Here is a 23,301-nt window from a genome sequence, read left to right as displayed (position 1 = left end):
GGTAACAGTAGCTTTTTTATTTTTAATTCTGGCATAGTCACTACTTTAAAGTTATTTTCTACACTTCTTCCACAGTTCTTCAGAGCTTCTTGATTTTTTTTTTTAATTTCAAAGTAAATTAATTTCATATTAAAACACTGTCCTGTCTGTTTTGCTTCTCCAGACTTGCTGTACTTACTCTAAATGCTAATTAATTGGGAAGAAATGATCAGTTGTCCAATCAGATGCTTTTCTGGAGACAAGCTTAAATGTGTGAAATCAAAGAAATTTTCCAAGGCCTGTGACGTTTTGCTACAGAATAGTTCTGTGGTGGTTCCTTACTGTTAAAAGCCGGAGCTGTGTAAGGTATTTAGCTTTTTCATAGCAGGAGGGCATCACTGGCAGCTTTACAGTGGGTCTGTGCTTAAACAAATACTTTGAAACACATTCAAGTAGAGAAAGGTATAAATTATGAGGTGCCAACACTTCTCACTGTGCTGATTTGTTCAGGGTAACAGAAAGGAAGGCTGACTGTGCCCCAGCCTCCTGTTTGAAGCAGGGTCTGCTATGAGCTGATGCTTGCTCAGGGTTTTATCTGGACGAGACTGGCTCACTCGGGGCTTTATCTGGCTGGCTCCTGAAAACCTCCAGGGACAGAGATGGCACAACCTCGCCGGGCAGCCTGTTCCCCTGCTCCACTTGCCCCATGGAGGAGCTTTTCCTTACCTCCAGTTTTATCTTCTGCCATGCAACAGCATCAGAAGCCCAGCTCTGTCATGTTAATAAGCTTGTAGGTACCTGTGGGCTGCTAGCAGGACCCCAAAGCCTGTTAACTCTCCCCTAGTGGGAAGCCTTGTTGCGTTCTAGGGGAACAAACTGAGGTTCCTCAGCCTGCCAGCACGGGGCAGGCGTTTCGGTACCCTGACCATCCTGGGGGCTTCTTGCTGCAATTTCCAGCAGCTTTCCTACATGGGAGGCTCATAACTGGATGTGATCCCCTGAATGCTGACTAGAGAGGGGTAATTACTTCCCACGATTGTTGGCTTTGCTCCTTGTAATGTCACCCAGGATGCTGTGGGGGGGCTTTGCCAGGGTGCACTGATCTGCAGTTAGGGGGTGATTTCTGCACAAATGAGCTGTGTGCTTTCTTCTTTCATATGCTTCCAGCACAACTGGGGTGAATACATTGCATTATATGGAGACTCTAAGGAAGCTGTTGGTCTTTCTGTGCACAAAAATGCAAATCTTCATATGCACACACTAATTATAGTGGAGAATAGCATCTGTATTCTGTATATCGGGGAGAGGAGGGGGAAACCCTCGTGTATTTTGAGCATGTTCTTTCTTACAGGGAATGTGTACCTCGAGCACTTGCACAGCAGATGATGCTTTATTAATCCGTGGCATAAACTTCAGTGCCAGAATTTTAAAGGTCATCAACACGGACAAATTAACGTCAGCTGATCTTTAGTAGCTGTCAGGGGGATAAGTACAAGGTAACTTGAGTTAGTTCAGACCTTTGTTTGTGTTAGGCTCTCCAGTGCCAGTGCCTCAGACGTGCACGGTTACAAAGTGGAATGCACTGAGTTTATCTCCAGCTCCATCCTCACAGGAGTTGAGCTGCCTGGTATGGATCCAGAAGTATGAGACTGGCGGAGCTGGATACAAGATACTTAGGAATGCAGTGCATCCCCAGAAGTAGCTTCTCTTGGTGTGTCCTATGTGTAACCTCACAGCTCATCCTTTCCCAAATGAAGATGAACTCCAGGGGAAGATGGGTTTCTTTTGCTTGTCTGACCAGAGTTTGGGTTTCCTCCGTGCAAAGAGATTAAATAAATTAAATGCTTGATGTCGAAAGTCTTTTTGTGTGTCACCTGTTAAAAGGGAGCCCCTAAATGTAGCACAGATTTCACATGCTTTGTTTTCAGCTGCTGGGTGGTGTTTGAAAATAATACTAATAAAAAAAGAAATGATTTGCATAACTGTTTCTAACCATAAATTGTCACACTCCTTTTTTTCCTTTATATTTTGATGCAGCTGGCCAAACAAGGACTCGGGGTGCTTCTCCCATTATGTAAGAACATGGGTTTGAAGTAGCTTCCTAGAAGCAGTCTGACTATAGCAACAGATTTATGATTGCTTTGCCCTTCTCTAAAGTTGAAATGAGTATAAGGAAATAAACTTTAAAATTGAAGGTTTTTTTTTTTTGATCAGTGCTATATCAGGGAGTGTCAGAAATCCTGATTAATCAAGGAAAGCTGTGTATGCTTTCTGCAGTGTCTTCACTTTCCCCTCAAGTCTGGAAGAGCGTAATCTGTGCTCCAGTGGAAAAACAATTGTGGAAGATTTGGGGTTACGAGGAATGTAACTTGCACCAGATTTGTTGCATTTTCAGCATCCTTACCTGTTGTCAGATCTTACTGCAGGGATGAATGATGGCATAAAATGATGCTTTTTGATTGAAAACATGGCTTGCAGTACGATTAGGATTTAACAGAACATTCCAATATTAGCTTATACATATCACTATCATACATAATAGTTCAGGGTTTTAGATGTTTTTTAAAGGATATAGGTTCTTCCTTCACTGAGGATATCCATGTAATCTTATGTAAGTTATGCTTTTTAGAATAGTGTCTTATTGCGCTGTGACTACCTGGATGCTTTTTAATAACTTTGATTAGAAATAAAAGTAAACAGTTGGTTTAGGACACTAAGAATTTATTTATATGTGGATAATCCTATTCCAAACCTTTTTTTTAAAGATAAAAATGAGTTGCCAAGAACTGTGTTTTTGAAGACACCTGACTATTGTTAAACTTTCTTTTGCATATGCCAAGGGCTATATCAAGATAACACATAGAAAGGTATTATGTAAACTGGGGTAGAGCTGTCAAGTGAATTGGAAGCTGGTTGTAGTGTACATGATGATAGGTGTTTGGACAAATCTGCTATTCAGTTCCCTAAGGTATCAGTATTAACAGCCATCTTGCTCAACTGTGATGAAAATGACGTAGAATATGCTGCTGTTTGCACTCTGTTTCGGAGGTTCAGTTACTGCAACGGATGGCTGGATCGCTGCAGAAAGGACTGGATTAGCCTGATATAAAGTAGTGTAAAATTAAGGTGTGGTTTCTGAAAGGAGGAAGAAAGACATGCTTATGCACCTGAATCCTGAAAACAGGTTTCAGTTGTATCTTCAGCTGCTCAGTTGGAAGCAACTGGGGAGGACAGCATGGATGGGTTTGGTGATTGGACGGTAACTAATACGACTCTCGGGTGAGCAGGTTTAAGTACTTTAGGTGAAGAAGGGATGGCTTAGTGCTGTTACATACAGCCACGGGACTGACTGTACCTGGAGTGCTGCATACAAGCCCAGTCATCATAATTAAGAAACATGAACTGAGACAAGAACAAGTACAAACAAGGGCCGTGTTTTTATTGCAGTACAAAAATATCACAAAACAAAGAGCAGCGTGAGGAGTAAGAGCCCAGGATTGCAGCGTGACAGGACAGTGGAGTCTATTCTCCGCTCTCATGGGCAACACATTCCTTTTCCCCAGTTTAACTAAAAATAGTTAGGATGCTGGCTTTTGCTGATCCCTTTAGAAGGCTATTTGGGACGCATGGATATGCACACTTCAGGATCACAGCTTGCATGGAGAATAAACCAAGACCAAAGGCACATTTGAGTTTGCTTAGTGATTTGTTTCGATTACTATATAGAAAATTTAACTTCTGAATACTCTTTTCTTGTTAAATTCCTAAAGCTTTCACTGATTATAATTTACTTCTTTCTTTATTCATTAAAAAAGTGTTTATTAGTGAAAATGCATAATTTTTATTGAATGTTTGCAACAATACAATCCTTCTCAATTCTGACAGAAGGATAATTACACCAAGATATATAGTTACACATTATTGCTGAGTTGCAAAGGAGCTGTCACCTAAAACTAGAAATACGGCATTTGACAGTTCATGTTACTGGACAGCTTTCTCGTGCTGTGCTCTGCAAATACCTCACTTATCTCGGTGGTACCATTTAAGTACAGACCCATGCTTTCACTGTAACCTTGCTATCACAGATAGAATAGAGGACATCTATTCTATTTGAAGATGCATACAGGACAGCAGTCACCCTTTTCTTCTTTTAAATAAAACAAAAAAAGAGAGCTTAACTGTATTTTAGACAGAAGCAGCATTATTTGGGTCTTGCAGATTTTTTTTTTTATAACTTTACTGACCCTGTCTGTGTCACACCTAATTTTCAAAGGTGGGTGCCTAAAATTAGATGCCTCTATCTGTAGGCTTGGTCTAGTTTTCACGGAAACTGGAAACTCAGAGAATGACTCTTCTTCGGCACTGGCACTGTTATCAGTTATTGGCAGGACAAGCTCTGAAAGCCCAAGGTGGTTCTCATTTTTTTTGTTCTTTCTGATTGAAAAATACACTAGCTTTTTAATTTTAAAACCGCTTTCTCTATCAAAAACCTTTCTTCTTTGAAGCAGCCTTTCAAAGAAAGCAATTTAGAATGGTGAACTCTATTCAGGTTAAATATTTGAATACAGAGACCTAGTTATGACATCTGACTTCTAGCATCTGTATTTCAGACATCACTGCTGTGTGTTGCCTGCTCAGAGAACGAGCTCAGTTGCCCCTTTGAGCCCTATGGCACAGTGATACTGCTGGGGAAAGTCTGCAGGGCAATTGCTGTTCTTTGTTTCTGACGTGTCTGACTACATAATAAAAAATAAGCTGGGAGAGTAATTTCATTTAGTATTCTTCAAAAAAGTATTTCCTAATTACGTGATACATCCTTTTCTCTTCCCATTCTCCCCATCATTCTGCCTGTTTAGATGTAATTCGGTTGTACATTTGAGATGTAAAATTTTAAGGACTATCATCATTACCCTCGCTTTGACTTTTTTCCTTCGCTTAGGGCAGTTGTTCTGCTCCTGATTTTCCGAGCCAGTAAGTTGTTTAAAGACAGCAAATTTTTAAACGACTGATTAAGGAAATTGCTTTACCAGGCATGAGTTAAACTGTTTTGCAGCTTCAGATCACAATGGAAATCAATGCTCAGATTGTAGTAAAACACAATGGGGGGCTAATATTGTGAACTGCAGATCCAATTAAAACACCTATGCAGGCAGGAGGACAAACTCCCTTTAATAATAAAAGCTGTTAAAACAGTTTTACCTGACTGAGTTGGTCAACTGCTGTGTTAGGAGACCTGCTTGGTGGCTACTAGTATTGTGCACAAAACACAAGGATCGTAATAGAAAAAGATCTTAATCATTTGGGATACTTCACATAGTTTCTCAGCTTGTGTGTGTAGGTGATCTGTTTGCTGCAAGCTAATAAAAAGAAAATACATTGTTGGAGTACAGCAGTTCACTATTATTGCCCAAGGACTAGTGAAGATGAAGGGCTACAGCCTCTTGGGGTGGCGTGCTTTGCTGTTTTTACTTCTGACTCGTGTTTTTAATAGGCGTCAGTCAGCTAGGTTAAGGAAGCAGTGTTGACCCTCTGGTATTTCCTTCAAGAGCAACTTGATTTTTTTTGTTGTTGTTATTACCCCGAAAGACTTGAAAGGTTAAAACTGTATTGTCACTTGATTCTTTTCCTCTGTATTTGTAGCTCTTTGGGCCTTGTCTTATTGTGTTGAAGTTTGAGTGCCAAATCTTAGAAACAATTTGATGCAACCTGGGCTCGAGGTACTTGTGACCTAAATAAGCTGTCTGCCTTGTGAGGAGGGGAATTGTGCCCTTGGCTTCTTTGACTATAGAGGAAGCTGTGTTTGACTGGCTGACACTCAGACATGCACTGTGTGTGATCTTTCTGGTCTGTATTGTTGCCTAGGATTTGTTGGGCTCAAACATGATGGAAATAGTAACCTAACTACCTTCTTCTTTATGTGTGTTGATAGCTTATTCCAAAATTGATCTTCAAGAGCCCATTGTACAATTACCCTTACATCACTTGTGACAAGATACAAGGAGTGATAAATCTTACAGCTTGAATATGTTCAAACTTGGAAAAGAAGAACAGGAAACAAACAAAAAACACTGGCTTTTTCTTCATTTTAGAGAGAGAATTTGTTAGCTGTGTAGCGGCTCTAATATCTGTTACTTTGAGCTGTTCTTATTGGTTTAACTTCCTATTAATAAGGGATGAACCATAAAACCAGCACTGACATTTATATGAAGGACATTTGTATTGATCTGAATTAAACTTTAAATTGTTGATACTGTGTTTTCTGTTCATTTTTATTATAATCCAGGAATTTCTTCACAACCTAATTAATGCAACATTTTTTTTCCAGATTTGTTTTCTCCTATTTGCTGTCCTCTACATAGTTTCCTACTTCATAATCACAAGATACAAAAGAAAAGCAGGTAAGCATAGAGTTTTTAATATATTCAAATTCAAGTGAGTAGGTGGTTCTTTTCCTCTCTGCCTCCACAAAACAAGCAGAAGAACCTGTCCAGATCTCTGGCCAAACATGTTTCTCAGGCTGCAGCAGCCTGAGCAGATCTGGTTGTATGTGCTGCTGTCTTCCCCTCTATCTGCTCCCTTTGCTCCCAAGCCACAAGTTCTCCATCCCCTCTGTTGTGCCAGCTCTAGCACTTCTTACATCCTTCAGTGTGCCTTCTGATAACACCATGGATGAAACACGCTGGAACATCTCAAGATCAGTGAGTGCTGTAGCTGGCACTCTGTAATTGAGTGAGGATGTGTGGTTGGCGGGAGGTGGTATGGATGGCCACAGTCTGTTCCATTGTGGCTCCGTGTCAGCCTATATTGCAGCTGTTTTGAGGCTGAAGAAAGGGGAGAATTTCAAGTAGGCACTTCTGCCTCGTTTGCCTTTAAATCTTGTTCTCCTTTCATGTCAACTTCTTTAGAGTAAATGTCTTCAGGCTGTACTTTAACATCAAAATCAAGTTCAAAGCTTTAGCTGGTGAAGTGAAAAGGTTGCCAGTTCTACTGAAGGGAAGTAGTGGATTTTGTCTAATAATTCTGCTTTGTTTAGGTACAGTTGTTTTACTGATCTTCCTTAATGTGTTCTTTATGACCTTCCCAACTAAAGCGTGGTCCTTGGGATAATTGATGATCTTTTTTTTTTCTACTTTAGAAACATTGTCTGTCTGAAACTAATCTGTAAGAATGCCTGTCATTTTCTTCTATATCTATTCTAAAGGCAAATGGTAGAATCTTTGACTCTTGACAGCTTCTCTGAGACTCTGATGCTCAATCAATCATTCCAGAAAAGCATTTGCATGCATCAAGACCGTGGCACTTTGAATTTTGATAGAAACTGCTTATTGAGCTTTAATGACCCGTGTCAGGATAGCACTACTTTCACAGATGGACTTGTGTGTAAAAAGTAAAAATCTTCAAGAAATTTAGTGCATTTTTTTAATTAAAAAAAGGTGCCTCTTTCAACATAGTGAATAGAACAGACACTACCTTGTGATCCTAGTATGTATTCTGGATGCTACAAAGCTGCTGCTATTTGGAGATATGGGAGAATGGGAAGGGAGAATTGGTTTGGCAAATTCTTGGATGTAAATACTAACTTTTTTGGCAGTATTTCTCAACAGCTAGTGAGAGGAAATGCTCTGCAGCTGTCATGACTTTCTGAAAGTTTTTTGAGCAGTTAGGCAAACTTCATTGCTTGTTAGGATCTTCCTGATGAGATTAATTTGGAGAGTTAGCACTTCTGGAATTCTTTAAGGGAAAAAAAATGTTTCCACAACAAGCTCTCTAGCCAAGGTAATTCATAAGAGACTTGTACTTGGTCTCCGAAAACACCATGAGATTCCCATCAAAACACCATCAGATTCCACTCAAAGAAATGGAAGCAATAACCCCACATTCTTACGCAATTATTCTGTGGAAGTACATTATGTTAATGGCTATGTGTTTATTTTGAGTGTATGCACAGTTCTTAAAAACTTGAAACACCTGGTTTATTTATTCTTGGGTAGAAAAATAAGGGTTGGAAAATAAATTCTGAGTTACGTTATGGAAAAGCTGGGAGACCTGAAAAATTAAAGAAAGCTGACTCTAAAATGATTTCAAATATAGGAATAACACCCAGACATGTATAGAAAAGTGTATAAAGAATAGATAAAGAATATACTTGTGATTTGATCTCAGCTAAATGTTGAAAAGATTTAAAATAGTTGGAATATGCAGCAACAAATCTTGTCTACCCCTACCCCCGACTTGAAACAAAAATCAAACAAAAAAACAGTCAGGAGCAGGGGAGGAGGATTGAGAAAGGAGAAATAACTGAGTGAACAAGTGGTCATTCCTGTTCCGGGTATGCTTTTGTGGTCTGTGTGGTTTTCTTGTGTTTCTTTTTTTGTTTTAAATAACAAAACCCCGTAAAAACACCTCACCCCCAATATTAATACTGAAAATAAAATGTCTTGTTTAGGAATTTACAGTAGTAGCTAATATGGACCTGAAGACTTTCCTGTAGTGTGTCTGCTCTGTGAAGCTTCAGATATCCAGAGTGACAGTTTGTAGCAGCACCTGTAGTAGTAATAGTCTGAAAACTTGCTTGCCATAGAACCCTTTGGAAGATATTTTAAATATGCAGGTTAAAACTTCTTGAAATAAAATAACTTTGTAGCTAACTTGATTGAGAAGAGCTTAAGACTAATCAAAAAAAAATCATTTGTAAAAGGCACTTTTAAAATACCAATGCTAATAAATTTTTGGGTTTAGTAATCTTAAATTTTAACTAAATGTGTTCCTATGTCTCCTTAGCCTGAGGAAAGGAGACTACCTATTGAATATAACCTTCTATAATTTTTTTTTCAGATGAGCAAGAGGATGAAGATGCCATAGTTAACAGAATATCGTATGTATAGCTCTTTAAGAACTTTTTTTCCTGAATATATTGTTATGACAGGAATCTTGTGTGCTTTCAAACTAGATAACAGTCCCTTTTAAATGTGATGGCAAATTAAATGTGCTATAAGAGGGAAGAGGAAAAGATACTTGACCAGGTGTCAACTTGGATTATGAAAGACATGATGAGAAAAGGCAGTTTTGTCTAGGGATTCTTCCACCTGTGGCTTTCCTGGTAGGCACTAAGTTGGTCAGAATGTCATATGAGGACCTGACGCTAGGGGTAGAATCCAGTGCAAGACTGTCACGTAAAGTAAGGTGTCTAAATACAGGTGTCACGTGAGGTAAGTCCCACCCCAGTAGTCAATGGCAATCTTGTCAAGGGAGGCAGTGGATCCTGGAGAGCAACTTAGCTCACCATAAAGTAGACATTTGCGTTTGATCATCTGAACGGGGCTTAAAAAAGAATAGTGAATGGAAGTAAAATACTTGCCAGACTTGCTGGTCTGCCAGAGACTGTCCTCTTCCTGTTCCTTTGTAAAACTAGATATTAATCTTTCCTATTTAAATATCCCTGAAGATTTACAGAACATCTGTGAGCCATTGCTGCCCTCTCAGCTTTGTAATTTGCTAAACCATGTGGACTTGCTACTGACTTACTGCAACATCCTTAGCTTTTCTGTGGTGGTACTGTCATCCTGTTGGAAGGAGAGCTCATTGCATGTTTTATTGATTTGTCTTGTACCCTGGGAAAGTGCCGAGTACATTGCGAGCTGATCACTTTTAGTTGTGCATTTGTGGCAAGTTTGTAAAATGCACAAAGATGATAAATCTTACACGCTTTGCCCACTAGTGTCTGATATTTTTTTTATGGATTTAAAATACTCACTTGCCACAAGGTCTACTTCAGGTCAAGAGAGAAAAAAATACATACTTTACTGCCATGAAGCTCTCAGCTCTAATGTAGAGAGGAGGTTCTCTTCAGGTTTTCAGACTGCAGCAAATTAAGGCTCTTCTAGATTGAATTATTCTCATAGCAGCTGTGGTCTTAGCCTAGCTTTGAATTTTTCAACATTCAAAGAGTAAAACTTGTCTGGTTAACTGTTACCCCCAAATCTATTTTCTAGCTTAGCTTAAAAATGCAACAAATACCAGTTGTAAATAGTGTTCTTCGTGAGACCACAGTGTAAGTCAAGACAAGATTAGCACTTCAGAAATGATATCCTTTCATTGGAAGTGTTATAAATTGCTTCCTGTCTTTTCAGCCTAAGCTTTCTTGTTCCTGAAGTGGGCATGTTATTTTTCAAACAGCAGTAACTGTCAAACATATACAGGTAGATGTTTCTTTGCATAGCATAATTGTCAGGACTTAGAGGTGGGTGGGGGAGAAAACCAAGCCAAACTCCTGTAGCACCTTAAAAGACAGTGTGTTAAGTTTCACAATTTTGGCTTAGACTTAAACACCCTTAAGTAAAAGAAAAATACCTCAGAAATCAGCAACAAAAGCATATTGTATCTTTTTCTGAAAGGAAGTTAGTCACACTGACTTTCTTCATGGTGTGAATGAAAAATATATTTGTAGAGACTTATGAAAAAGAAAGATTTCTGTAAGCATCTTATTGATGCTTCAGTCATAGGAATGATCTATTTATTTTTCTTGTTATACAGTTTTGAAAATTCTTATTTTGTTCTAGCATTGGATTAGTTCTGTGAGAATATTTTTAACATTGCTTTTTGAAGAACATAGTTCTTTTTAATGCCACAAGATGGCATTTTGTATAAATTGTATATGATCTAAAGAGAATAAGCTTAAACATTTTACATAATTTTGATGATGTCTCAGTACTGACTTTAGTTATCAAAAAACCCTAAGCTGTGAGATATTCAAATATGTACGCGGTGAAAGAAAAGCAATACTTTTTTCAGTTTGGTGTTAAAATATTTGTGTAATTATACCCACTTTGTAGATATTAAAAAGCAGTTCTGCCTTGTTAAAATATATATATATATATATAAATATATTTTAAAAAGTCTAGTAAGAATTTAGAAATGGAAAAATATTTCTAAGTGTGTATGGGGGGAATGAAAAGTAAAATATGAATTATCAAAAGATACTGCATAAATTCCAATAAATTTATAACATTGAATGTACACAATTCCAAAGAGTGTAATTGTGGTAGTTACTAAAAAGCAGTTATTTTTACTGGATTCTGTAAGCTACTTGGTATTTGAATTTGCTTTTTTAAAGTGAAATACTATGGAAATCCCAGGGTTACCTTCAGACACTGTTTTAATAGGTAGGCTAACTACTTTATTTAACCCTGTTCAGAGCATGTTGTTGTTGGTAACAGTGGTACATTTCTTTAAATTTCAGGCTGTTCTTGAGCACCTTCACTCTAGCAGTTTCAGCTGGTGCAGTCCTGCTTCTACCTTTCTCAATAATCAGCAATGAGATCCTGCTTTCTTTTCCACAAAACTACTATATTCAGTGGTTAAATGGCTCACTAATTCATGGTTAGTACTCAGCATAATGTAATTAAAATTGATGTCTTCATTATACATTTACAGAACTGTTCTTATTTTAAACTAATAAACCCATTTTCCTTTAAAATGCTAAATGAATTGTTGATATGTTATTGGTTAGTTGGTTTTGCTGCTGGGTGATGCATCCTTAAAATCTGTCTTCACTGTTCTGTTGTTTATTAAAGAATTATGAAGACTTGGAATTGAACCAAATTCATTGCTTTGAGTATCAGTGCAGAATAAGAGCTACCAGAAGCTAACTAACTTGCAAATGCACTCTTGAAACTCCTTCCTTATGTTGTAAATGCAAGATTCATAAGCCTGTTTGCTTATAACGATAAATTTGTTCTTTAAATACAAAATTTGTTTCAAGAAACTTGCTATTTATGAGCAGTTGGGATTAGATAGTTAAATTCAACCTAACTTTTTGTAAGCGAGGAAAATTGTAGAATATGTGTTTCAAGTATAATAAAGAGTCACAACAAAAATACATAATGTTTTCTTTGAAATAGTTAAAGACAAGTGTAACTTCTGCAAATATACTTGCAGGAAGGATGCCTTTTTGCCTGGCAGAGTGAGTTCTTATGATTTTTAAGACTGGTTAATGTGTTTCAGAGTATGTGAACATGTATAGTGGGTAGTAATATTTGAGAGTTGTTTTCCACACTTCTTTGTGTCTGAGGGGAAATAACTGAAAACAGGATGTTCTTCAGTAGATTTTGGGGGGGAGAAAGGAGATAATACATCTGATCCCAGAAACAATTTATTTAATCTGAAATGAATAAATTCCAAGTTAACTCTACAGTTCTTTTTCTGTTGTGAATAGATGGTACTTGGGCTTTGCATGAAATTTTGCTTTTGTTTGGTAATACGCACTTCTACAACATGTCTAAATGCTCATGGACCGCTAACTCAGGAATTTTCAGATCCCTAATGTGCAGTTTTTCTTTAACACTAAAGAAATTTACAACAGATTAAATGCAGGTAGGTAAAGCCAGGAAATAAAGCATATTGGCGATCATCTTTCTGAAACTAGTTGAGTATTTTTTTGTTATCTGGACAGTAAAAGGTTTTCTAAATTAACAAGGAGGAGCTGCTTATAGGAGTGCTAGTCTATGGCAACCTATATTGTGGTGACTGAGTAGTTTAAGATGAGAGGAAGAAAAATAGGAGAATGAAGACATTGTAAGAGAACAGGCTGTTCTGCTGAGGAGCTGCATGTGTAGGATATCATTGGAGAATGCACTGAAGCCAGAGGAACCCAGGAAAGATGCTTATTTTTAGGGATACCCTTCTTAAAGTCCTGTAACAGTCCACCTCAGTGTGCAAGACAATGAACAGGAGTGGTGTGGTAGGAGGCTGGCCTGGCTTAAGGGGAACTCCTGAACTTCAAAACTATGAGAAAGTTCACGCAAAGTGGAAGTAGGCACAAACTGCCTAGGAGGAGCGTAGAAATAGCACCTGGCTTAATGTTCTGGGGTGAAATTAGGAAAGCCTGATTCCCTAACTGAGAAACTGTGGGGTACGGCTGGAGTTGCAGCTGGTGAGGGGCTTCAGGAAAGCACTCCTCTGCTGTCAGCCTGAAGAAGGCTGAGGTACTCAAGATGGTCTTTACCTCAGGATTTGCTGGCAAGGTCTGCTCTAAGACTTCACAGGTCTGTGCCCCAAGCTGTGAAGTATGGGGGAAAACAGACCCTGGGTGTTGTAGATAAGGACAGAGTTAGGTAATAAAAGGGAACAAACCAGTCAGTGGGCTATGTCCCAGGGTGCAGAAGTTCAGGAGAAGTGCAAACTCAGGATCTAACAGCAGTATTCACTGACCTGAATGGGGATGTAGAGAAAATAGAGCCAGTTTCCTCTCTGACATATGCAGTGTGAGGCAAGAAGCAACGTTTTCAGGACATAAAGCAAAAATTCCTCACAGTGAGCATGGTTAAATGCTGGAAAAGGTTGTCCAGAGAGACTAAATCCTTGGAAACTTTTTAAAGTTTCTCAACTGTCTGAAGCTCAGAGCAGCCTGACTGCACCTGCAGGTTAGCTGGTTTTAAGCAGGAGATCAGGCTTCATGACTCAGGAGGCTCTTCCTAGTCAGATTAATTTATGATCTATCCTGTCATGCATACTGTGGGGTAACACTGATTTGGTATGCCTCTTACGTTGGGGGCGTGGGGGGAAGTTCTAATTTTTCAGAGATTTAGCTGTTCAGGCACATTCCTCACTCCAAAACATGGGGAAAACCTATTTAATGGAAAATAATCCTTACTTTTGTGCCTGAGCTGACTTGGGAGAAACTACAGCACTGCATAGTGAAAGTTTTGGAATAAGCAACTCTGAATTACTCTTTTTATGTCAGGGTTGCTATAGTGCTTAAGAAAAGGTGAGATAGTTGGAAATCTGCTGGAAAAAAATAACTTTCACATACAGAGGCCTCTGAATTTTCCTGTGACTGTCATCTTTTGATTTAATGATAGTCTTTTGGAGGAGGAATTAAAAAAATCACTTCATGCCTGCATGGTATAACTTATTTTCAGTCCAGTAGCAATGGCTAGCATGGTAGGAAAATCAGCATTGTTGCGTTTCCAAGTTTGACCAAAGCTTACATTAAGGATAGAGATGACTGAACTAAAACAAGATTTTCTGCAGCTGCTGTGAAGCTGTCAGAAACTTGAGCAGGTTTTTACATCTGACCGCAGGCTTCTGTTAGAGGAACTTGACAAAAACCTGCTATTCCAAAACCTTATCGTGGTAAGGGGCTCCCTCTTGTGGCCTTCACTAGGTTTGCAGAATAGTGTTGCACTGCTTTGTCAAAAACTAATTTCCATGTAATGGCACAGCTTTGTAAATCATTTAAATTATGGCCCAACTAAGTAAATCATGAGATACGTGTGCAAGTTCAGAGAGTTGATAGAGCTATCACAAACACTCAAATTCAGAAAATGTTCATATCTCCATAATTGTCTAGCAAAGACTTTATGTATAGTTTGTGTAGTGTTTTGTTTCCCATCAAATCGAAAAATATTATTTCATTGGAATGCTTGTGTTAATTTATCAGTTGCAGATATAGTCTGTGATACTTGGTTGTGATATTAATTTTTTATACTGTGGCTTGCTGCATTGGTTTTGGCACATAGAAAAATGGAAAGTATATTCCTTTAACTTTTGAAAGCAGGCAGAAGGCCCATAGCTAGATCCAGTATAAATAACCTTACCTAATGTGTGTTGAACTAAACCCAGAGCTACTTCTGACAGCTGGATGTGCATTTGTGCTGTTGTTAAATACAGCCACCAGGTGGAGGTAAAATGTAATGAAACTGCCATGAATAAGAAAAGAAAAATTGCTGAGGCTCTGATCTGTTTGCCAGAGACTGAGGGGCTTTTGATTTTTGTATTATTAACTTATTTTATGAGGATTTTCTTAGGTCACTACAAATGCATGTAGAAAGAACAGCCCTTCACCCCCCCCCGGGGGCCCGGGGGGGGGCGGGGGGGGGGGGGGGGGGGGAAAAATACACAAAACAAAACCAAAAACCCAATGACTAGACTGCTTAAAGCTTTTGTATGTTAAAATCTGTGAGTGTCTTACACAGTTTTATGATGCAATCAGTGGAGTAAGAAATAATTATTTTGGGGTGTGTATTTTAATTTGATTTATCAAATAAAGATTAAAAATATGATAGGGGAAGAAGGCCCTCTATGTTCTTAAGTCAGTGAAGTGGGTGGGTAGGAAAAGAAAAGGGAACCTATCAATATTAAAGGCTATTACATTATTATTATGATTACTATATAATGTAATAATAATTTAATATTCTGTAAATGTAGTTCCTATCCGCTGCTAATGAGTACATTCTGGATTTCAACTTAAACATCAGCCCAGATGTGCACCACCCTCTCATCCTTTAAAATACTCCATACATACTATTAACATCTCTCAGAACTGTTCTGTACATACACGTGTGATACAGTGGCTGAAATTTAGACAAATGGGTATTCAGCTTTGTGTTGGATAACTGAATGCGCTGTCTTGAGTCAGAGAAAGCCACTGAAATAAAATATACACCCCTGGAGGGAAAAAAAAGTAATATATACAATAACAAGCGCACTGAGTGCGTGTGTGTATCTCTGATAAGGGCTGCTGCTGACATTTTTCCTGATGTTGTGTGTTAATGTTTCTTTAGCGGTAACAGGAGCTTCCTGACAGCGAATTCTAAAGCAAAAATCCCCCTCTTTGTTAACTCAAGTTTAGCCACCTTTAGGCAGTCTGTTTTCTTTAGCGTTTTGGTATTGTATTTTGTGCATCTTTTGGAATGTTGTTTTATTGTCTGTTGCTTAGCAGATACCCCCCATTTTCTCCTTGAAATTCAAATAAGGGGGGAAAAACGTACGTGATGAAAGTGTTTTAAGGAGGAGGTAGATGAAGATAAGTGATAAGCATTTCACATTTGGAACTAAATGCAGGAATTTTTGTCAATAATGAATTCCCCAGACATGCAGTAAATGCCTCCTTCTTTCCCTATGCTTTCCAAATGGAGCAATTTTTAGAAAGAGAGCAAGTCTGAGAAGGATTTTTTTTTTTTAACGTGGGGGCTGTTCTTTTGGGGTTTTCAGGTCCTGTAGGACTGGAAATGCATGTGTTCTGGGGAAGGTGAGGGACTGAGCCTGTTTCTCAAATACAAAAGAGTTGTGTTTCCAGGTTGCAGTACATGTAACGCTAGTTATATCTGTTAGCTCTGCTAGTAGTAAGTTGCAGGTAAGTTAATGCTTTTATAAAGAAAAAACACCGCATCCTACAAATATTTGATAGGATGATGATAGGGACATGTATCAGAAAAGGGCTGTTTAGAAGGTGTCTGGCTCAGAAAATCCCAATAAAACAGTTAACCCTTAACGGAGATCAGTTATCACTTCAGGTTGTTTTCCAAATCTTATCCCTTCCTGCAGATGTCACATGTGTCTTACAGATGTCCTAGTTTTAGTTGTTGGCTGTTCTTCAAAATCACAGAATGGTTGAAGTTTGAAGGGACCTCTGGAAACTGTCTGCTGTGCCCCCCTGCTCCAAGCTGCTCAGGGCAGTCTCCAGTCGGATTTGGAGTACACCAAAGAATACAAGTTATAAAACCCGTCTGGGCAACGTGTTGCAGTGTTAGAAAACAGTAGCAGTGAAAAAGTTTTTTCTTGTGTTTAAGTTGGTTTTCCTGTTTTTCATTTGTGCTCGCTGCCTCGTTTCCTTTCACTGGATACCCCTGTGAAGAGTCAGAGTGTCTTCTATACCCCCTCCACATCAGATACTTACATTAATAAAATCATCACTTCCTTAAGAAGATGCTCCAGTCCTTTATGTTGCAGCCCTTTACTGGGCTCATTCCAGTGTGCTTGTGTCCCTCCTGTGTGGAGGAGCCCACAGGGGATGCAGCACCCCAGATGTGCACACAGTGAGCAGAAGAAGGATGGCCTCCCTTGGAGTGCTGGCAGTGCTGCTTCTAAAGCAGCTGAGAATGCTGTTGGCTTTCTTTGTTGCAAGGGCTCCTGTTCAACTTGCTATCTAACAGGATCTCCAAGGCCTTTTCTACAAAGCTATGTTTGGGCCAGTTGGTCACCAGTGTGCTCTCTGCCTGGTTGCCCACCCTGCTGAGGTTTGTCTGATGACAAACCCCCGCTCCTCCCCGTTCTCCTCCCCATTCTGTAAAATAGGCAGACTTGCTGAGGATGTGCTCTTTCCCACTCTCCGTGTTGTTAATGAAGATAATTGTTAACTTCTGGGGTACGCTACTGGTGACTGGCTTCCAGCCTGACTTTGTGCTGCTGATCACAACCTTCGAGCCCAGAAGTTCAGCCAATTTTCAGTCCAATGTACTCTTCATTGAGCCCATATTTCATTAATTATGGGGATATTCTGGGAGATGAAGATGAAAGTGTTATACTGGAATTGTGATAAACATCATCTACTGCTCTCCAATTGACTACTGAGCCAGTCAGCTCACTGTGAAAGGCTGCTGTTATCTTTACTATATCTTTTAATTTGGAGGTGATGATGTTTTTGAATTACTGATGTTAAAACCCATAATTTGTCTGAGATTCTCTCGAATAAAATATGGGAGGTAGTGAATACACAGAACTGAATTTTGTGAGATTCACTGTTAATAAAAGTGCTTTTCTCCTGAAAATGTTCGACATGTAAATACTCTTGAGTGGGATATCACGGGAGTAGTCCACCAGAGTTTGCAATCTCTCTTCCAAGATTTCAGATAGTTGATGCTGTTGAAGTTGATACGCAGTTTGTGTCAGTAGCTTATTATACAGAGAAAGTAGTATTTTTTTTGGCAATGACATGGAGGTAACTGTATCCATAAAGCTGACTTTGTAGTACTAATGTATGCTTCCTTCTTATATGTAAAGAAAGAAAATGTCACATTAACTTGTTTAAAATTGAAAAACTTACAATGTACACTTTCTTGTTTATTGCAGGTTTGTGGAATCTTGCTTCTCTTTTTTCCAATTTATGTTTGTTTGTGTTGATGCCCTTTGCCTTTTTCTTCCTGGAATCGGAAGGATTCGCTGGCTTAAAAAAGGTAGGAAAATACTGTTAAATACATATGGAGTGATTACAGTACATATTCCATTTTCAGTCCTCATTTCTGATGGAACAAATTACAGATCTGGGAGGACTATACTGGGATGTGTATGCTTATGTGCATATACAAATGTACAATCTTGAACAAGCAGGTGAAGTGAGTATACAATACATGGCATGTACACTGGCATCAAGAAAGTGGGTTAACTTGCGTTTTAAAATGTTTTAATAATATTTTTGACGAAAAGGATTTTTTGGGATGTTAAAACAAAAGGAGATTCAATACGTATAACAGTAATAAAGCAAGAGAAAGAAGTACAAGCTTCTTATTAATGTGAAGGGTGACTGAATAATAGATGACCCAAGGACAAATTAAAAAATAAAACAACACTTAGATTTGTGAGTTATAAAGGTCTATTTTATAATACAAATAAGGTTCTCTTTAGAATAGAATGGAAGGGACTTTCACAGATCATCTAGTCCAACTGCCTGATTGTCAGTATTAACAATATGTTAAGAAAACTTTGTTATTTTCTACCCATTTAAGAAAATTTTCAACTTAGTTGGCTATGTGGATGTTGGAAGGGCTGACTATTTCAGTGAAGCATGGAACTTGGGAAAGCAATTTCTGAGTAACATGATAATTCTGTTATATCATGTGAACTAAAGAAATGTAACAAAAAATACTCTAATGGGAGGCATGGCAAACTGAATTTCAAGTGGTAGATATCAAATAGCTTAAGCTGATTGGGGACCAGTTGTAGCATGTTTTTATTAATCTTTATCGTCCAAATGATGATGACACTTCTTGTTTTTAATGATACTATACTAGAAAATTCCACACCCTTTGGATGGTAGTTATTAGAGAGCAAAGGATATTGGAAAGTGGCCTAAAACTAGGAGAATGAAATCCACTGAGGGCAGACACAAAAGACTACTGAGTCATTGCTGGATTATATAAAACATAAATCAGCAAGGTGATGATTATGGTGGGCAGAAAACATAATTCTTGGTTGTATTGACAAGAATGCGTCATGGAGATGAATTTGCCATTGTTCTTGGTGGAATTGGGAAAGTCTCCAGTGAAGTACTACATCCAGTTTGGGATTTTAGTGTGCAAGTAGACCCTGGAGAGAACAGGAAAAAGCAAAGAAGAAAAGAATACCTAGAAAGCATAGCATGAAGAAAATCTCAATTTCAGAGAGCAGAATGTGACGAAATAGGGGTTTTACTCCACTGTTGAAGCTATTGGTAGATTACATAGACTGAATGAGATAGCTGTGTCAGGAGGGACCTGTGGGACTCAAGCACGATGGTGTGCAAGTACTTATTTGATAGCCTGGTCTGAGCTCACTGATGCAGCTGCAGCGTTACATTTTACTGACTGCACTGGATGTACGCAAGATACTTCAGTATGACCACGCTAATGAGTTTGACTTCAAAGGAGTCTGATGATGGGCTAACAGTTGTCCACAGTACTATATTTAACTCAACATATACATGGCTGGAAAACGGTCTGCTTTCCTCTCCTTCAGGTATCCATAGGGCTGAGAACACTTTCAGCAACTCATTTTGACCTTTCAGTTTCCAGGTGGAGGCTGTTCCATTTGGTTTTTGTCTCTAAGTGTCTAGTTACAGCTAATGTGTAAATTAGCTGACTTTAGTGGGATTCATCTTCTGCAGTCCAACCAAAAACGACTATTTTTTCTTTAATGTGCTGTGTATGGTACTGCCAGTGTGTCCCCTTGACTTGTAGATTTGTCTACAATAAATGCATTATGTAACCCAGCTGCACTAAACTTGGACTTTACCTAAAACTTTAAAAGTTATGCTGTAACTATCAAACATAGGAATGGGATGTATTGGTAGCCAGTGTCAAGAGAATTCAGGTCGCTATTGCATGCTTACATTTGGAATCATTTATAATGCTAGGTGAGATAAAACCATAATCTGTCTGCAGATGTCAAGAAAGGTCTTCTGTTATATTTTGGCACATTGGTTATCTTTCTCCTCAGACAAGATTTTGAAACGATGATTACTGTGTAGAATTCTGGTACTTTAAGGAACTATTTTGTTTATGATTGTACTTGTACCTTTTTTTAAAAAAGTCATATTTTGTCATTCATCACATCAGACTAATGGGCCAGGGTTATAAAAAAAAAAAGTCATTCAAATGCTATTACTGTTAATTGGCAAAATCAGATTTTAGTGATCTCGATTTAAAGAAATATTTCATATATTTGGAAAAACCTGCAGCAGTTAAGAGAAGAATGATCATATTGTAAATGTGAAGATCTTGAATAATGATGTTTAGTGTAGGATATGTAGTCTCTAAACTTTAAGTTGGGAGCTGGGCATGTGGAGTAGGGAAAGCAGTTGATTTTTAGATACCCGTTCGGGTAAAAATTGGATGAAAAGACTGTTCTACTGGAAGCTTCTATGCAGGCCATCTTAAAATTGTCATTGAATTACTTTTGTTATAATGAATAAATAGGTCATTTGGGATTTAGGCTTGCAGTCAGGACATACATTTGAAGATGTTCGTATAAGAATTGCTTCTTGTATTTTAATAGTTCTGAAAAATAAGAGGTTCAGTTCTGAAATTGAATCATCTTTTTCATTTTTGTATTGGATTTCTTTGTTCAGCTTAAGTCGTGACAGTGATGTTCGTCATTATCACATATAGGCCTAATCCCCAAAGTTTTTATCTGAGAGTTTATCACAGATTGTGCTAGAGGTTGTTTTTTATCTACTTATTATCAAGTGAACTTGTTGCAAGCTTTATTTCAGATAGCTCATAGGTTAGCGTTATCAGTTTTGTGTAACTTTTCTTTCCATGTTCTTTTCTGGAAGCATTGCCCCCTTAACTGGTTAAGTTTCATGAATCTGAATGGGATTGATTAACTATCTTCCAATTTACCTTTTTTTTTTTTTTTTTTTCTTGGTTGCTAGTATACTTCCTAAATGGCACATGGCCCCTCTTACAGACTCTTTGACTTCCCCAGGGCAACAGTTTAAAACAACCAAGCATTTGGGTATTGCACAGAGGAGAGAAATACGGAAATTAGGCGCTCACCGTGGACGGATGCAATGTTGTACTGGAAATCAAACTGATGCTCTGCCTAGTTTTTAATTAAAACCACTATGGTAATTCAAAAAGGGCATTTTGGGCCTAAGGGGGTTGTCCATGCCCTTTTAAAGAGCTTAAGTGCTTGCTATAGTTTATTTCCATCCTGGCAGATGCAGGCTTCTGTTAACTGGAGTAGTATGTATGGGTGTATGTATATCTGTATATATCTGTACCCATCGTGTGTAAATTTGTGCACACGTGGATATTTACATGGACGTGTGAATTAGCTTTTTCAAGATTATTGAAGTAGTCAGAGATTGTTGCAATATATTAAGCCTTAGCTAATGCTATTAACCGGACGGTTGGGATAGCTTGAAGTAACTTCAATCTCCTGCACCAGTCTTAAAAACATTTGGATCTCTTTCTAAATTCTTCTTGTTTTCCTTTGTAGAGACTGTGTGTCATGTTATTTCTTCTTTAAGGCCTCATTCAGTTCTTCGCCGCCGACCTTTACAAATTCTGTAGTGCAGCTATGAAACAAAGGTGTCAGCCATGTTTCTTAATGTCAGAACTAACCTCATCCCTTATTCTTCTGAAAACTGTGGTATTTATAGTGGAGGCTCTGTAGTTTATGGTGCTGATGTTTCCATGGGTGATAAGACTGCAAAGAAAATTACATGTATGCTGCTGGGTGAAGAAGGCAAGCCTTTCTGAGGAGGTAATTGCTGTACCTTTTCTTGACCTTTAAAATATGCTTTCTCTTGATGTAACTTCAGCTGAAATTTGTATTTGTTTGAAGTTGACAAAGATAAAGATGTTTAGGAGTAATTTCCTTGTAAGAAAATACAAATAGTGCCATTTACCACTGTGAGAAACTGGTATAACTAGATATTGCGTGATCAGGAGTGTAGAGTTTTAAAAAGGCTTTATGAAGCATTTTACCTTAATACTGATCTTTGAACTTGAAGTCATGGCATAAAGTTTAACATGAGCGACAGCAACATCCTGACCAATTATCCAAATTATCCAGACATCCCAAAATGTTCAGAACACAGCACACAGTCTGTGGATTAAGAGGTTAACTCCTGGAACATCAAAAGAAGTGCATGATAATAAAAACAAATAGTACAAAAATTTGAGGTAACTTCCTTGCTTAATTAATTAGGTAGACCAGGTGGAAGCGATGAGGCCAGAGCTGGTGCTCAGAACGTCTATAAAGCTGAGCAACATGACAGCACAATGGAGGAGGAACAAAGATTTTTTTAATATACTTCTATCCTGTGTCACAGTTTGAAATTGTCCTGGTTTATGTCCCTTTTGGCAAACTTACATAAAAGTGACCCTGTACTGTATTTTATGACCAGATGACTTTTTTCCCAGTGGCTAATTTGTATCAGACCCCCATCTTAAAGAGACACAGAAATGAGTAGGAAGTCCAAGCCGGTTTGTCTCAATGAGCTTTCATTGCATGCTTTCATTATTTTTGCTCGTTTTTGCCACTGATCATCCATAAATTGTTGGAAATGAGTGATTAAGGAAGTGCTGCTTAGTGTTAGTGGCACATGCACATTCTTGGTATGTTTTTTGTGGGTGAGAGGAAATCGCGTACTGCACAAACAAAAAGGAAAACTCCTGCTGGGAACCTTTCAAGGAAATTTAACTTGCATAATGTTTTGATCTTGGTGTTTATTACAGAAAATAAGAGTAATATTTCACCAGCTATTGTTATGTGTCAGCTAGTCTCTCCATCTGCTTGCTTTCCCTTGATATCTCTTCCCGAATTCTTGTTGAGTTTATTTTAATAAAAACCACCACTTAAACATGTAGCAATTTATTCATATGGTTAAGGCAGGTGAGATGGGCCAGTGCTCAGAACAGTTTATTGCATAGTGCTTGCTACTGTATAAAACTTGGCTGTCGTGACTGCCAAGTCCTGCCTGTGTTAGCAGTTGCAGCTTAGCCCTTGCAAGTAAAACCTGGTACAAGGGTTCTGTCCCAAATACTGACATATGGAGACTTCTGCTCTTAAACACTCCCTTCCCCTCTTTCTTTGGAGCACTACTTTTAAGAAGGTGCGTTGTAAATAAAACTATTTGGGGAGGGAGTTAAATGTTGGAGCTCTGTGAAAGTACAGTTATGAGCGCTTTTAGAGAAACAGCTTTTATCTTTTTCTGTAAAGATAGGCTGTAACTTGCTGAGTAGCCATGGTATGTACATCTTCCACCTCCAGTGTTGGAGTTGATAGATGCATTAGTCGTTGTGACTAATATATTCTCCTGCTCATGTTAATGAGACT

At 38.3% G+C, this 23,301-nt stretch overlaps 1 protein-coding gene across 1 annotated transcript in view; it reads left to right on the top strand.

Annotated features, from left to right (window-relative positions):
* The first annotated feature begins 6,302 nt into the window (after positions 1-6,302).
* Positions 6,303-23,301, top strand: part of LMBR1 (limb development membrane protein 1) — a 53,820-nt gene continuing 36,821 nt past the window's right edge. Inside the window, exons 1-3 of the mRNA XM_035316730.1 lie at positions 6,303-6,377; positions 8,815-8,854; positions 17,830-17,933. Of these exons, the coding sequence (XP_035172621.1) occupies positions 17,880-17,933 (54 nt within the window). The 5' untranslated portion in view covers positions 6,303-6,377; positions 8,815-8,854; positions 17,830-17,879. The remainder of the gene's footprint in view (positions 6,378-8,814; positions 8,855-17,829; positions 17,934-23,301) is intronic.

The sequence above is a fragment of the Oxyura jamaicensis genome, chromosome 2 (assembly GCF_011077185.1).
Source record: "Oxyura jamaicensis isolate SHBP4307 breed ruddy duck chromosome 2, BPBGC_Ojam_1.0, whole genome shotgun sequence".
Classification (NCBI taxonomy): Eukaryota; Metazoa; Chordata; class Aves; order Anseriformes; family Anatidae; genus Oxyura; species Oxyura jamaicensis.
The sequence above is the reverse complement of the archived record's forward strand: the minus strand, read 5'-3'. Positions and strand labels throughout refer to the sequence as shown.